We start from the raw sequence: 16,465 nt of genomic DNA on the forward strand, positions 1-16,465 counted from the left end.
AACCCAAATTGTAAGTGACAAATTATTAATGTCAGCTGAACAACAGCTGAAAGTAAGTGAATCGAGACTAGAAGTACATTATTTATAACCCAAGAATTATAATTAGATTAATGTTGAGGCTGATAAGGAAAACTTAGGAAGCTTATAAAATGCAAAAGCAACAACAACAACAACAAAAATCTTTCATACCAGGGTGAACTCTAGCCTGTTTACTTTGTTGGCCTCAGTGTGGCAAATAAAACCACAATAAATTTAACACATTAAAGGGGGAAACAGACATTCTCTGCATGAGCAGCCAAGGAAACAGTTCAGAGGAAAAGCCCTGGTATGACTAAAGAATATTGCCTGCTGTGCAATCTTGAACTACATCCGCAGCTAGCTGAACCTCTTGCTCAGAGAGCTAGATCTAGACTTATATAACACAATGAAATCAGTGTCGGGGGCAACTAAACCAAAGGGTCACTGTTTCCGTGACTGACCAGCAAACCTGTCTTAAATGTTTCACTAATTTCTTCCGAGTGCATGCTGGGATAGGCAGCAGCTCCCTGTGACCCCTGAAGGAGATTAAAGTAAAGGAAATAAATGAATGAGTAGGCTGTTTGAAACCAGGACAGTCCATCATTCCCCATTAGGCTTGGCAAACATAGCCTCTTCTTCTCTCACCGTGATTTGTAACACTTTGACAAGACAAAACATGTATTTGGATAGTAGGAGAGACTCTTTTCAAATCAAAAATCCCCCCAAATAAAAAAAACACCATCAAGGCTCATTGTTTGGGATGTAGACAATCTGGAGTCACCTACGGAATCAGTTCTAGGCCAGTAAAAACATTTTTACATTCACATTTTTATTTTACAGTCCTTGCCTTAATCTCTTAATCTGTTTCTTTTTCAGTATTTTAGTGTCTCACAAATTTAAAGGATGCACTGGTCAATGAACACATTGCCCTTGCCTCCATATGTTGAGCTGGGTGTCCATTCACTGAGTGGCCTTCTGTGGACTGTACTGCTACTTTTTCTGTGGCACTGTTATCGGATGGGCTCTGACCTGCCAATCCCAGGCCACACACATGCCGGAAAGCTCAAGTCAGGCTCAAGGCGGTCCATGATGTCCCGTGGTGGTAGCTGTGCTGGAACAAAGTGTAACGCCCGATCCAAGCTGTCGAGGAGTGATCAAATTACTCCCTTTATTTCCATGGAATCAGAGGAGGATGAGGATCAGGGACAGGGCTACCTCACCCCAGTGCTGAGTCATGCCTTGTTCCCAGCCCAGGCATCTGCAGAAGCCAAGAAACTGTACGCAGCACTGCAAGAGTATGCCAAGCGCTACAGTTGGGTGGGCATGGGCCGCATTCATAAGGGCCTCCGTGAGCAGGTACAAGTTTATTCCATGCATGCCATAAACTGGTGCTTCCTATTATTAGCATATTACATTGAATTTTACTGTTGTCAGTTTGTTTTCAAAGCAAACAAAACTTCATAATCTTGTGTAAAAGTAATCCAAACACCTCATTTGGTCCAGAAAGGAAACAGTTTCTTCAAACGATGTAGGAAGGAAACATCGTCCAGAATGATTAGTTGATTTCTTATTGTTCTCACTATAGGTCAGACTGAATGATCACTCTGCTATTCAGAAGCCTCATCTCTTCTTCCTGCCAGATGTCCCAAGTGTTCCTTTCTTCCCCCGTGATGCTCATCGACATGACATTGAGGTCTTGGAAGCCAACTACTCTGTAATCTTGGCTGAATTCAAGACTGTTTACCAGCGGGGCATCGACCCTAAATTAGGCTGGACCTGCCTGGGACCAAAGGTACATAATAAAATCATTCAGGCCCACTAGGGGCTGAGAAAAGAATACTTCCATGCTTTGTATAAAAATATAGCTATAAGGAATATAACAATATTGATTATGCAAAGTACTATGTGAAAGAAACTGGCAAAATGCCACAAGCTGAAATATACACTGCCCGGCCCCCCAAAAAGTCACACACTAATATTTTGTTGAAACATCTTTAGCTTTGATTGTGGCACGCATTTGCCGTGGCATCGTTTTGATAAGCTTATGCAATGTCACAGCATTTATTTTCATCCAGAGTTGCATTACTTTATTAATTCACCAAGCTCTTGTATTGATGATGGGAGAGTTGATTTTAACACTGCCCCATAGGCTTGTATGGTAGGCAGTAGGCATGATGGGTGCATCACTTCTTACCCTGATGCTCCCATCACTCTGGAACAGGGTAAATCTTGACTAATCAGACCAAATGTCCTTTTTCCATTGCTCCAGGGTCCAATCTTTATGCTCCCTAGCAAATTGAAGCCTTTCCCCCCCGATTTTCTTAAGGCTACGCAGCTGTTTAGTCCAATACCCTTGAGTTCTCTCCACGTTGTGCGTGTGGAAATGCTCTTACTTTCACTATCAAACATAGCCTTGAGTAATACTCTTGATGTTTGTACGATTTGATTTCACCAAACATTTAAGTGTTCACCACTATCCTTCCAGGTTTTAATAATGTGTTGGACAGTTCTTCACCCAATAATACAAGTTTCAGCAATCTCCTAGTTGTTTTCTTTTCTTTGAAGTATAATGTTTTCTCCGTAAAAATCCACCCCTAAGCTCTGATATTGACAGGTGGATGAATTGATTGATCCTGATGTATGTGTCTCCTCTAAGTCTCTAAGGTCATTGTCTCTTTTAGGGCCAGGCAGTGTTTTCTTTGTACAGTGCAGGTGTCTGCGTGGCAGGAAACTGTCGCTCCTGTCCCTGTACCTACCGGACACTTCTCTCTCTACGTACATTTATAAGCAGCAACTCATTGGGATCTGCTGGATTTTGGCTGATGGGACCTGGAGCCACGCTGGGTAGCTCATATGGACCCACCAATACACGCCTACGTTGTCATCTTGGTGGGTATAAGGGTTTCATTCATTGTGGTTTATCTACATTTACCTGCATTTTAGAGAGCTTAGACTCTTCCAATCAAAATCCATTGAATCATGCTTTTTCCTCAGACAGTTTATTAAGATTATGCAATGCACTCTGCTATAGCTGCCCCAAAATACATGAATCTCAATAGTATGAACCAGAATATGATCACATTATATGAACAAATACTCTATTCCAAATGGGTGGTAATTAAACATGCAGAATAGTTAAAGATGCACTAGCACACTATGGCGCACTTTGGGATTGTTCCAGTGCTACTCATTTGATATTAATTGTTGTCAGATTTAATTATACCAAAAGAGAAAAAAAAGAAAGAAGAGAAAATGACCTGATAAAGTACTAAACCATTATGTAATAGGATACTTATTAGGTCAGGGTCGAGGTTCACTTCCCCTTAGCCCAATTTGTGTGGTGATCCGTCTGTCTATAATCCTCTCTTTTTTAAATATAGACAGGGATGGAGTGCGTGGCCTTCTAAGCCGAGAGAACACACCATATTTTCTTTCCAAAGTTTGAAAACAGACATATTTGCAGGTCTGCAGACTCCACCCTCCTGTGAGCTGGTGGTGGGAGGGGAGCCTCAGTGCTGGTCAGAGGGACACTGCCTCCTTGTTGATGACTCGTTCCTTCACACTGTCTCCCATAAGGGTTGGTTGAATCACATACAACTTTGAAAATACAAATTTTGCTGTAATTTGTGACCATGTGTTGTATTAGGGTGATTGGGAAAATATTGCATTTCTTCATTTTTAAAAAATGAATTTCAGTTAATTTCAGCACAATATGTAAGAATATGTGTTCATAATGTAAAAAAATGTTTACTTAAATTATCAACCTAATGTGAAGAAATAACAGTTTTGATGTTATGTCAAAGGTATCTATGTACTGGGTTGGAGACATATCTATTGAAGTTAGCATGCTAACCAGCTAGCCACATTGTACCTCAAGAAATGATAGTCCACCAATAAACAATACCAACACTCCTCCGGTGCTCTGAGCTTCCAGTCTGGGCAGAGCCAGCTAATAGGATCACTCACTAGCTGCATGGTTGTCTGAGCTTGCTAGTTAACAGCAGCTACAGTTAGCAGCAGCTGGCGGCTATGCTTGGAGTTGTTTGGTATATGAATTTATTAGGTGGACAATTCTTACATCTAGCACCTTTAAAGATATACTATGTAACATTTTCACACTAAAAATGACGTTTCTTAAAAATTGTGTTGAGTTTTGCACTTACATTTTCCCAAATGTTTCCAACAATTTTCAAATCCAAAGAAATCAGTAACATATTGAAGGTAATGACATGTTTCATTTGGTCAACCCTCTGGGGAAACATCTGATAATATGTCAGAGAGTGAAAAGGGAAGCTGGCGATCATGACTAAACGAAACATGAATAACACTTTAATACTTTACTTGTCTGCAAACATATCAATAAAGACAACAACTCCCCTGATCACAAGCTATTTCACACTGTCATTAAAGGCTTTTGTTTCAATTGTTTTTATTGAGAGACCTCTTGTGGCAGAAATTACATATGCGTTCACAACAAATGGTAACAAATACAATTGTAATGTAAACAAATGCTTATAACATTAATTTTTTACTCTCTTTTTACTCTAAATTGTTATCTCATCATTAAAGCATGCACAAAAAATAACAAAAGCAGTGAAATGCATAATCTCTATTTTTAAGTGACTCTTTACTTAAATATCTTTGTTTTTGCTCCATTTTATGAGTCGTTACCAACAGTTTTAATCTTAATGGCTTGACCTTAAATTGCACCTGTTTCTATTTCTAAAGGGCCTCCAGATGCTGGACCTCGAGTCATTTTGAGTGTGGACCTCTGGCATCCAAATGTAGCTGCAGCAGAAAGACAAGCTTTGGACTTCATGTTCAGCCCTGACCTCTAAATTCCCTCATGCACTACCAAAATACAACATGCAGGGATGCCTTAACTCCACCCTGTTTGTCGTGGGTCATGCATCTCATTCCAGTCGATGAATCACTGTGTGAATCTGCCCTAAGAATTACACAAGCCATTAGCCATGCTTTCAAGTGGTGTTTGATTTATGTTCTACACCAGGAAGTGCCACGTGAGTGTGGTATTATGGATGATGTTAACACAGTGTGACATGCTAGACAATTTGACTGCAAACTACGAACTGACATCACTTGAAAGCACAATGAGAGCAAACCTAAGAAGAGCAGATATGGTTGTTAACTATTGTAAATCTTATCTTGACATCATATACTATGCTAGTGACTGCTACTTGCATGTGAAACCTATCTGTCCCTGGACTTTGCTTTGAGATGCTGATGCATGCACTCATATGCCTTCAGGAAAGGTCATTAGAGTCAGCCTGGGATGCTTTATTTTCAAATTGAGGTATGTGGATTACCTATCGTTCAACCAAAACAACTGTGAAAAAATGAAAAACCTTATAAATGTAAATGTATCTTTATTTTTATTTTCCAAAACTGAATGCCAAACTTATACAAACTTTTGCACACTGTGGTTATTCTTTCTCTTCGTATTACTATTCTCTATGTATGCTTGTATGTTTCTTTATATAAATCTATGAATCTATTTTTCTTTGTTTATTGATATAATTGGTGGTTTACATATTATATACATCAGCATTTTTGTCAATTTTGTTTTTCTTGGAAACCAAATAACAAAATAAATGACAAAAAAATCAGTATTGGCTCAGTGTATGGATTAATAGAGTAAAACATGTGCATGTACAGTATGATTTGCATTTAGCAGAGCTCAAAATAAAAATAAAAATGTTATTCAAGTATATTATCTTGATTAGAGAAAGATACCCAGTTGACGACTCAGTCTGTTGAGCAATTAAAAGTGAAATGTATTTATTCTCAATTGAACTCTGCAATCACCAGTATTATTGTTTGGGGGGAAAAAAACAATAGCTAATAACATACATTTCTAATGAACATGTCCATTGATTTAAACACACTAAAACATCATTTTAAAAACACGGTCTGGTTCATTAAGCTCCCTTTAAGCTCTCTTTTTGGTTACTTTTTTCAGTCAGTAGATGAGAATTAGAGTGGTGATTTTGTCTTATCTGCCATCTGTTCATTTAAGGGTCCCATGATGGGGATTACAGAGGCTGAACTAATCCACCCCAGAGAGACAGATTATTCCTGAGATTGTTTATATGTAGTTTATGTATGTTGTGTCATGATGTATGATTCGTTCAACACTTGACATTTATTCTAAGAGCTGCTTGCGATTGGATGGGAACAGCGTTGTCAAATTCTCAGGCAAATATTACAACAACTCAAATATAAAGTATTGTTGTAGGTTTGCATTAAGACATGATAATGCTGGAAAAAAACTTGCTTAAGTCTAACAACTGTCTATCATCATCACAAGGCAAGGTTATGTACCGTGCTGTGTCACTACAACGTCTTCAGAACAGTGAAGTCCTTAGCGTGATGCTATCTTGCATCTTGCATTATTAATGGTCACCACACACAGGTTAATGACAAAATTTGTATTTGTTTCCTAGCCATTACACTGATTCTATAAAAAACAACAATGTTTTTCGTCACAATCTTGACATTATATCATAGCCTCAAAAGATTGTAACCAGCACATTTATTAAAAGGACACAAATAGCAATTGTCAAACTCACCAATTTTCATGATGGCCTTTTGTTATGCAACAGCAATAGCGAGGGATTACTTTCAGTGAAAGACGCCAAATGAACAAAGTGGTTGGAAAATAAATCTGTTAATATTGTTTTTGTTGGCAATATGCCATTCAGAAATAATATCAGTTATACTTGTTGAAATGTGGATTAATTTGCTCGGTATATTCTATTCATTTTGGTTTAGTATTGGTTTTAGACGTATGGCTGAGACCAGGACTGCCCAAACTGGGGCCCATGAGCTAAAACTGGCCCGCCAGATGGTTGTATTTGCAGACACACATGACCCACAAAAAATAAAATGCAGATGACAGGCATTTAATCAGTGCCGTTGAAGCTCGACAAAAGAGCTGGTAATAGACAAAACCATTAGACATCATCTTCATTAGAACATCTACAGTAACCTGGAAAGCTATCCAGTATATTGCTAGGAAACAAAGTGCTGGTTAGATTTACAGATAAATGGACTGACCCAACATACAGTTTTATAGAGCTTATTTTCCTTTTTTTTAAGAACTATAATTGGGAGTGTATTTTCCCTTAAATGCAAATGTATGTTAAATATAAATGTTGTGATATATCCTAGCAAATCTCTGCAACGTCATTAGTTATCCAGTTGTTTAATGTAATATTTAAATGATTGTTATTGCTATGTTATGCTGTCATTTAAAAAGCTTAGCCCCATGCGACTGTAGAATGTAACACTAGATGCTGGCGCCACATCCCACCTCTTCTGTTTGAGGAGTGCCAGCATTGTATCATAAAAAGAAAAGGGAAAAAAGAGGGCAACGTCCAGAAAGGAAAACTTGTATCATCCACACCACTTCATACACATAATGCTATAGCAGGTTTAGTATAGTAATGCCCCAGTCCAAATGTGACCCAGGTTTTTTGTCCATTTAAAGAACAAATTTCACTTGTTTTCTGTTAGACTTGCTTTCTGCACTTCAACTTCTGCTGACATGCTTAGCTTGACATTGTAGACACCTTTAATAGTTCTTCCAGTTTAAACTTGTGAGAATCACATGTCACTGCTCTGTAGGAAAAGTTTGGGAATTCACAGGCAAATAAACAATAAACTTTTCAAATTTGCCAAACTGATCTCCAAAAATATGATCATGTGGCTGTCTAATGCTACTATTCCAATTTACAATTTTAAATCCATTCATTTTTTAACAAAAAGAACAAACTTCTTCACTTGAGATTAATTAGCTGCACATGATCGCGACACAGATGCAACTTAACAGGAAAATTAGGTAAAATTGGTCAAAAAAAGTACGTTATAATCAGCATAAAATTCAATACAAAATGCATCCTCTCCATTCACAGTAATCCATTTATTCTGTTGCCCTCATTTCTGTGACATCATTTTCACAAACTCTGTAAAAAGAATAGAAAAGATATTGATTAGCTACATTTTTAGGTTTATAGCAAACTGATTACAATTATCTAGAACTCCAAAATACATACAGTATACTTTCTGCTGAATGTAAATAATAAGTTAAGTTGCATTGTGTCATTTGTACAAAATGGAACAGAATATTTTAAAGTAGAATGGCACTCAGTAGAGTGCATACCTCAGCCAAGGACCAGCTTTCCCCTTTTTGTTCTCACTCACAGATACTTGCCAACTAAATAAGCCTGATGGTTAGCATCAAGAGCCATGCATTACTCCCTGAGAAATTAACAAAAATGTCAAAAATGCCCACTCTCAATCAATGTTAATGAAAGTGAGGACATTTCCTGGGTCCAACCCTTTATTCAGATCCACACCAAAAGTTAATAGTGTCTTACTTGTAGCTATAAAATGCAGCTTTAAAACCAAAGCTGAACAGAACTGAAAAAACTAAATTATTAGCTTCTCTTTGTAAGTTCTGTAGCAGAGGACTGCTAAAAATGTAAAAATTTCAAATTTGGATTGCAATGGCGCCTACTTATATTCTATACCAGCCTCTTCTAATTTCGCCATACTCCTCTCATCCACTGAAATGATATCAAATTTACCTTCTGCTGTCTGCCTCAATCCATGTGAATGCAATATTAGGCAGCAGAAGTTACTATAAGGCTACAAAAAAGACTAAATCAGTTTGTGCGTGTGTAGGTGTGTGTGTGTGTTTGTACAGTATTCCATTGTATCTCACCCTCAAAGTCAACTGTTCCATCTCCATTGTTGTCAGCTTCTTTGACCACAGCGTCAATTTCATTTTGGCTGGTTTGTTCTCCTAATAACTTTATCATGGCATGTCTCAGCTCATCAGATGTGATAGAACCATCACCATCTATATCAAACTGTAGGAGAAGGGAATAAGACTTACGGAACTAACATATATTGACATTTACTGAAAAATATATATAAAAAAACACATTTTAAGTTCTCACACAGCATTTGACAATACATGCCAATATATTCTTATTTTGCTTCAAGAATATGTAAATAAACATAATGAATGCACATTTTGATATAACATTGGTAATATATACTGATATGTATTCAGAAATATATTATTTATATATTTTTTTACATTGCATACCCAATACACTGCAAAGATTTTGGGCAGTTTCGATACATATTTCAATCATAACATAATGTTTTGCCAGATGTCAGCCTTTACGGTATGTTCATTTACTATCCACTATGGGGTGCCAAAGACCAAAAAGAAAGAAAAGGTATGTTGAGCTCACCTCTCTAAATGCCTCTTTAAGTTCCTTCAACCCAATCATCCCTGCAGTTTCAGCCAAAAGCTTTGGGGTCATTAGTTCCACAAAATCTTCAAAGTCCACCCGCCCCCCCACTGTAATGAGACACATGACATTATAACTATAGTCAGACAGCAGCAGGAAAACACAGCGTTGGCAAAGTTTGACTGTTATAAATCAAAATAAAACACATATGTCTATGTGCCTACTTTTCACTCTGCTGCAAGTGGAAGTGGTCAGTGGAATACAATGTAGATCATGCACATAAGCACACCTAAGCCATATTCTCTGGCCAGTTATCTTCCTTTTTTTAAATAACTATCTGCTCTTGACACGCAGTATTCGCAGAGCTCACGTTCAACTGTCAGATGTGATTTTCAAATATATGATAACTAAGATGCTATCTGTGCTCTGCTGTACAATGTATATGAACAACTGCCATATGATAAGCAAACAGACAATATATGTTTCAATGGTGTTTGTTTCTACCAACGCTTGGTAAGCTACTTTTGAGATAGGAATATTCAAATACACTCTGTATCTCTGGAGACACACCTGAAAGACACATTTCCTTAAACTTTCAAAACCATAAATCAGTCTTCAGTTTGTTTAACCTTATATTTTAAAAGAAGTAATGAATGGTTTTATTTTTTAATTCTCCAAAGTATGACTTTTTTTATTTTATTTTTTATCTCATGAAGTAGACAACATTACTCACAATTCATGTTGATGTTCTGGCTCAGTTGTATCAGCTCCATTTCAGTTGGCATGTAACCCATGGTCCTCATCAGGTTCCCCAAGTCTTTGCAACTTATGAAACCATCCTTGTCTTTATCAAATTCTACAAAAGCCTCATGCAGCTCTAGAGAACATACAGACCCAACATTGAGAATGACATGTGACTAAACAAGAAAAAAGTATTATACAGCACTCTAACAAGTATATCTTAGAGTATAAAAACAGCAGTTACCTTCGATCTCATCTTGTGTAAGAGCTCTTGTCTGCAAATCAATAATGGCATAAATACAAATGTTAGTATAAAGTAATTTACCACAAAATGTACAACTATTGTTATATTCACAGTTATCACATTGTGTCATTCTGCAAGCCAACAACATATAAGCTCCATAAACTCCTGTAAATATGTTTTGCAGATAAGAAATTACATCTCCGGGGAATAAGAACACGCTTATCACATCCGCTGAAATTGTTTGTCGCAAGATGTCTTAACATTTTCGATGTGACAAATTCTGTTCATGTGCTTCTGGCATCTGTAAATATGTCATCTGTGTGTGTCACAGACATACAGGTCATTTTGGGATTACAACATTTGCCCAGATTTCCTAGAAATTTAAAATCCTGGTCCCAGTATAAATATAAGTGATGAGTGCAGAGTGCAACTTACTTACTATGTTATATATTAATTGTATATAAAGTCCTAAAGGTTTTCTGTAAATGCATTATTTAAATTTAGGGACAAAGTACAGAAATTGACTGAATGCCAGTGCCTTTGCCTTAATGCGCCATGCAGCTAAAAACTTTGCGCTCACACCTTTACATCACAAGGGGACTAGTATTTTAAGCTTCTTTTCCCATTAACCTAAAATAACACCATGTGAGAAGGACTATAATAACAAAACAATATCTGTTTTATAAATAATCTACAGATAAAAGTAAAATTTATATTCCTGGTAAACCAAATTCTAAATGAAAATGATAATAATCACATACAGAATAATTAATACTTAATTCCTTTAAAATTCATAAACAGTAGAAAAACTAGAAAACTAAGCTAAGACAGGCAAATAGTAAAAGAAAAACACCACCATGAATCCATAAACTATGCTGTAAAAACAATAAAACCATTTTGACTTACTTGTCTCCTGGTTCCTCCTCTAAGAAAGATGCAGGCTTGTTTAATACTCATGATGACAGCCTCAGTCAAGATCCTGGGCTACTTGTATTTGTGAATACTTTGTTAGAAAAATGAATGTCACTGTGTTATCTGTTGCTATATCATTCAGCTTCCAGTGCGAGCATGTGTGTGTGTGTAAACCGTGATCAGTGGTGATCTGCGTATGCCTGAGAGGAGGGATGAGGTCTCATATGGATTATCTCTGCAGCTTTGGTCTAGAAAAGAAAGACAGGCTTAATGCTGGGAATATATGCAATTTCATATACACAGCGGAAATATAGCTGTTGTTTTTAACTGATTTCATATAGAACAAATGCATCTAAATGTCATCAATACATTTTACTGTAATTACTTTACTAATAAAAAATAAAATAGCTATCTCTCCTCATCTTTGGGTTTCAATCCTAATTCGTTTGGAAAATGGAAACCCATGAGGGATACATATCTATGCTCAGTTTGTTGACTCCTTCCATTCTTTCATGTGCTGCTGGTTGAGTAAATGACTGTCCAGATAAAGCTTTCTACCCATCATCACAAAATGAAGCAAAACAGAATACAACAGATGGGAAAGTGGAGAGAGAAGCAATCTAGTATCAGAAGAATTGTGAATCATATGCCACTGCATATGAATTAGTAATTCCTTTCAATATGTTAAAAAAAGACTATTTTAAAACTAGATTTAATCTGATCATTACTAATTGACTGCAGCCCAAGGGGGACTATACAGTGGGAATATACTGTACATCATCAGCCTATAACATAACCATATATGCTTCAGCAAAATTAAGCATTCTGTGCAACCTAAGAGGATGTTCTTAATCTACACGCAATGTTGTGAGGCTCAATCGTTTGTTGGATTTGCATGAGAAGAAATAAATAAGCACATGACCAGTCAGTTTGATTACAGAAAAAAGCAACATATTCAGTGAAAGTGTGTTTTAAATATAGTGGATTTGGTCTGTCTGTATGTAATATATAGAAACAAAATGCACTTTATCTGACATCATAAGCAGAATGCCAGATAATGCTGTCAAGTCCCTTTTTATCTGTCTGTATGTCGTGTATATATATGAACAACATTAATCCTGTTCATATAATAGGTACACTTTACATACATACAGATCAAATGCACCACATAAAATAAAATCCCATTTCTCTTACTTTATAAATCACAGACTTTTATTAAAAAAAAAAAGTTAATGAAAGTGGCATGTCACTTAGAGTTTCATCATCCATACACTGGAATATATTCACAGAGTGACTCGCTGAGCAGACTGTGTCCATTTTAAGGAACTGTATCAGATTTGACACTGTAGCAGGATGATGCTAAACACAAAGAGTGTCAGATTTAAAGTAGCTAAGGGGGGGGGGGGCTTGTTGAAACAGATTAACAGAGGGAGCATTATTAAATGATGATTGGCTGATAGCATTGTAAATGCATCTACAGTATGGTTGTAATTTACCCCCTCCAGTCAAAAATGTGTTTATCTTCTTGTTTTTCTTCCTATAAAAACTATATCAGACACATGTTTAATTACAGTGTTTTATATCTATATATACACCTCAAACATGTCAGAAGGGGTTCTTTAGGGATTTTGATTTTGATAATTACTTTAGCAGTTCAAGGCATTGTAGTGCAAGTATCGTAGCAAGCCTATGTTTATGACTGAAACAGGTGCTGACAAACATGAAATTTAACGTGAGATTTTTTTTTAATCTAAGAGATACTTTTGACATATATGAATACATAAGCTCCTCCCTTACAAATTCTCAATGCAAATCCAGAGTTTTCAGAGGTATACTACTTCTGTTGTCGCACTGACTTCACATCACCACTCTCAAGATGATGGACAAACTGTCTTTACTGCTGACAGCCTTCTGTCTGCCCTGTAAGTTGCTTCATCCCACAATACCGATCAAGAATTTATTTCTCTCATGTTCTCACTGGTCTCCTTTTTTCTTCTGTTCTTTGGCAGGTTTGAATGCCCAGGCTCTAGAGTCCATTCCTTCTACGTCAGTGTTGAAAAGGCCTCAAGAAGCCCTCAGTCTCTCCTGCAGGGGATCTGGATTTGATTTCAGTCAGTATGGAATGCACTGGATCAGACAACCATCAGGAAAAGCACTGGAATGGATGGGGATTATTTACTATGATGCAAGTAAAACAATGTATGCCAGCAGTGTACAAGGACGTATTGAAATCACCAGAGATAATAGTAACAGCATGGTGTATCTGAGACTGTCCAACTTAAAGCCAGAGGACTCTGCTGTGTATTATTGTGCAAGACACACACTCATCTAAGTAAGTGAGGAAGCTTCACAAAAACCTCAAGCAACTCATTTCTACAATCACCAACAGGTGGCAGCAGAACAATTGGATAAAATATTCTAACCAGTATGACATCAAATCCACACATTTAAACACACACACACACACACACACACACACACACACACACACACACACACACACACACACACACACACACACACACACACACACACACATTGTGAAAGCACCAGCTGAGGTTGTGGTTTTTCACTTCCTATTTTTATATTCCCAACTGTTTTTCTGAAAGGCAGGAGTGAAGCATTTCTCAGCTATATTTAAACTACTAAAATAAGAAAATAGCCTATAACTGCCAAACATTGCGTAGGACACAAATTAAAAACATAATGAATAATAAAACAAACAGGTGTTAAAGACATAACTATTTGTGAGACATAAAAGTGGGCCTGGTACATACAGGAGAAACAGTTGACTCTGTGTTTATGGCAGGAATAATTAAAGGAGACCAAGACGATTTAATCACAAATTTATTTAATCATAAAAAAGCTTTTGATAAACTGTTTAGGGAATGGCTGCTGTAAAAAAAATTTCAGTATATGTTTGAGGTGGACTTATAAATCTACCTGTCCTCTTTAGATTACTCAGCTTTTTATATTATTTATATATTATAAAAAGCTGAGTTAACAAGCATCTCTGACAGTCCATGTCAGACTACAGCCAACACCTAGGCGTCTTATTTTGTTAAAGGCTTTAACAATCTTTGGTCACACAACCTGCAGTAGAGACTACAGAGGGTGACAAATACATGTAGTTTGTAATATGTAAGTACACTGTTTGCAAATGAACCTCAAATGAAGTGTGTGGTTATTTTCAGCAAAGCAATTCATTCATGTCTCAATTGATCATTGGAGAAATCTAATTAAACAATAACATTACAACATAATTCTGACCCTTGTACTTGTTAGATTTCGGTTGATTCTTCTTTTATATCCTGTCAGTGTCCTTCTCTATGCAAAGTAAACTTCCTCACAGTCTGCTTTAAAGACTTGATATCATGCTGTCAGTTGCAGCAGAAGAAGAGAAGATCCTATCAGATCACCCTCAGTACCAACCATGTTCTCTGCAGCCAGCCTATGTGACTGTGCAGCCAGGTCAACATCTAACCATCACCTGTCAGGTCTCTTATTCTTTTAGCAGCTATGCTACAGCTTGGATCAGACAGCCTGCAGGGAAAGGACTGGAGTGGATTGCAAGTGCACATTTTGGATTAAAGATTCCCTAAAGAACAAGTTCAGTCTCAACTTAGACTCTTCTAGAAACACAGTGACTCTAAATAGACAGAATGTGCAGCCTGAAGACACTGATGTGTATTACTGTGCCAGCGAGTCACAAACCCCTCAGTGCCTAAACACTTGTACCATGAAGCCACCAGAGGAGGAGCCCTCAGACCGCTAATGATTTCAACACCAGTTCAGTGTTACAATAGAGAGAGGAATAGACACATTTAAGAATGAATAAGTAAAAGAAACATGAGCTGGTTTATGAAAATATTTAATTAAAATAATATGGAATGGAGACATTTTCCAAAAAGTGCCTGTTCTGTCTGACTCACAATACGTATGTGAAATAATGACATTTTTTTTCAGCTACTATACTACTAAACATGCAAGACTGTCCGTTGAAGGAATGATTCATGCACAGTAAATATTAATTCACCAGTTGCATGAAACAGTAACAGATCCAAGTCAAATCCAGTTCCTCCCTGTGAGGAGGAGTCAATGCAAAACTCAGATGTCTTCCTCCTCTACTTATCTGACTGCAGAGAGGATGACAGAGAACAGTGGACACACAGTTTAACATGATGGACTATAGGACAGGACTGCTGCTTTTAACTGTCTGCTGGGCAGGTGAAGATTTACACTGATCTTTAGTGTAAATAACTTTTATTTGTGCTGACAATACAGGACATGCATATGATATAATTATTTATTCATTTATTCTTTGGTTTGACAGGTGTTGACGGTCAGACTCTGACAGAATCTGAACCAGTGGTTAAAAGGCCTGGAGAATCTCACAGATTGACCTGTACAGCCTCTGGATTCACATTCAGCAGCTATGATATGCACTGGATTAGACAGGCTCCTGGAAAAGGACTGGAGTGGATTGCCTGGATTGATGATGGTAGTGGCAGCTACGTCTCCTACTCTGAGTCAGTCAAAGGCCGGTTTACCATCTCCAAAGACAACAGCAGACAGCAGGTGTATCTGCAGATGAACAGTCTGAAGACTGAAGATTCTGCTGTTTATTATTGTGCTCGAGAGCCACAGTGACTGGAGTTGGTGCAGCAGCTGTACAAGATCCCAAAACAAATGATCTCACATAATTAATGTCTTCACTTCAAGCAGTCCAAGAAAATTATACAATACAGCTTAACTTAACACTTTGTGAGAACCTATAATGTTTAATTAGAAACAAAAATATTACTAAATATGAACATATCATTTATTCCATAACTGACATTCATTAATCCGACAGCTCAGAGAAAACAGTAGCTGAGCAAAATACAGCATTTGTGTAGTTAAATGGTTTTGCAAATTGTGAAATAAAAGGTCATGTCCACAATACTTAACAGGTAAGTCAGCAGAGATTTTTATGTGAACTACAGCAACCAGTTTTTTGCAAACTGTATAATCACACAAGTTTCTGTTCCTAAAGAGTTAATTTTGTCAAAAGGCTCCGAGTCCCTTACTTTGTCTGTGGCTACAAACATCCACAATTTGAATACCGATCCTTTGAAGGCCTAAAAAATCCAGGTGTTCAACCAGCTGCAGCAAACTGAAATATTCAATTTTATTATCTTGCTTACACATCAATTCTGTTTGCAGTAATTATTTCAAGATAAAAACAAACATATAGATTAATAAAACAATGAATCTTGAAACT

At 37.1% G+C, this 16,465-nt stretch overlaps 2 protein-coding genes across 3 annotated transcripts; one reads left to right on the forward strand and one right to left on the reverse strand.

Annotated features, from left to right (window-relative positions):
• Positions 1-921: 921 nt before the first annotated feature.
• Positions 922-4,856, forward strand: asphd1 (aspartate beta-hydroxylase domain containing 1). The gene is made up of 5 exons (XM_073495226.1): positions 922-1,374; positions 1,604-1,810; positions 2,700-2,907; positions 3,482-3,595; positions 4,747-4,856. The coding sequence occupies exons 1-5, from the start codon at positions 922-924 to the stop codon at positions 4,854-4,856; spliced, it is 1,092 nt and encodes a 363-aa protein (XP_073351327.1).
• A 3,118-nt stretch (positions 4,857-7,974) lies between these two features.
• Positions 7,975-11,247, reverse strand: cabp5b (calcium binding protein 5b). 2 transcript variants are annotated; one of them, XM_073494832.1, is made up of 6 exons: positions 11,197-11,247; positions 10,291-10,321; positions 10,039-10,182; positions 9,306-9,415; positions 8,765-8,912; positions 7,975-8,003 (listed from the first exon to the last, which is right to left on the reverse strand). In XM_073494832.1, exons 1-6 carry the CDS (start codon positions 11,245-11,247, stop codon positions 7,975-7,977), a joined length of 513 nt encoding a protein of 170 aa, XP_073350933.1. The 2 variants fall into 2 exon arrangements, with proteins under 2 accessions (XP_073350933.1, XP_073350934.1); XM_073494833.1 differs by having other exon boundaries at positions 10,291-10,314; positions 11,193-11,247.
• Positions 11,248-16,465: the final 5,218 nt, after the last annotated feature.

The sequence above is a fragment of the Pagrus major genome, chromosome 23, assembly GCF_040436345.1.
Source record: "Pagrus major chromosome 23, Pma_NU_1.0".
NCBI classification, from domain to species: domain Eukaryota; kingdom Metazoa; phylum Chordata; class Actinopteri; order Spariformes; family Sparidae; genus Pagrus; species Pagrus major.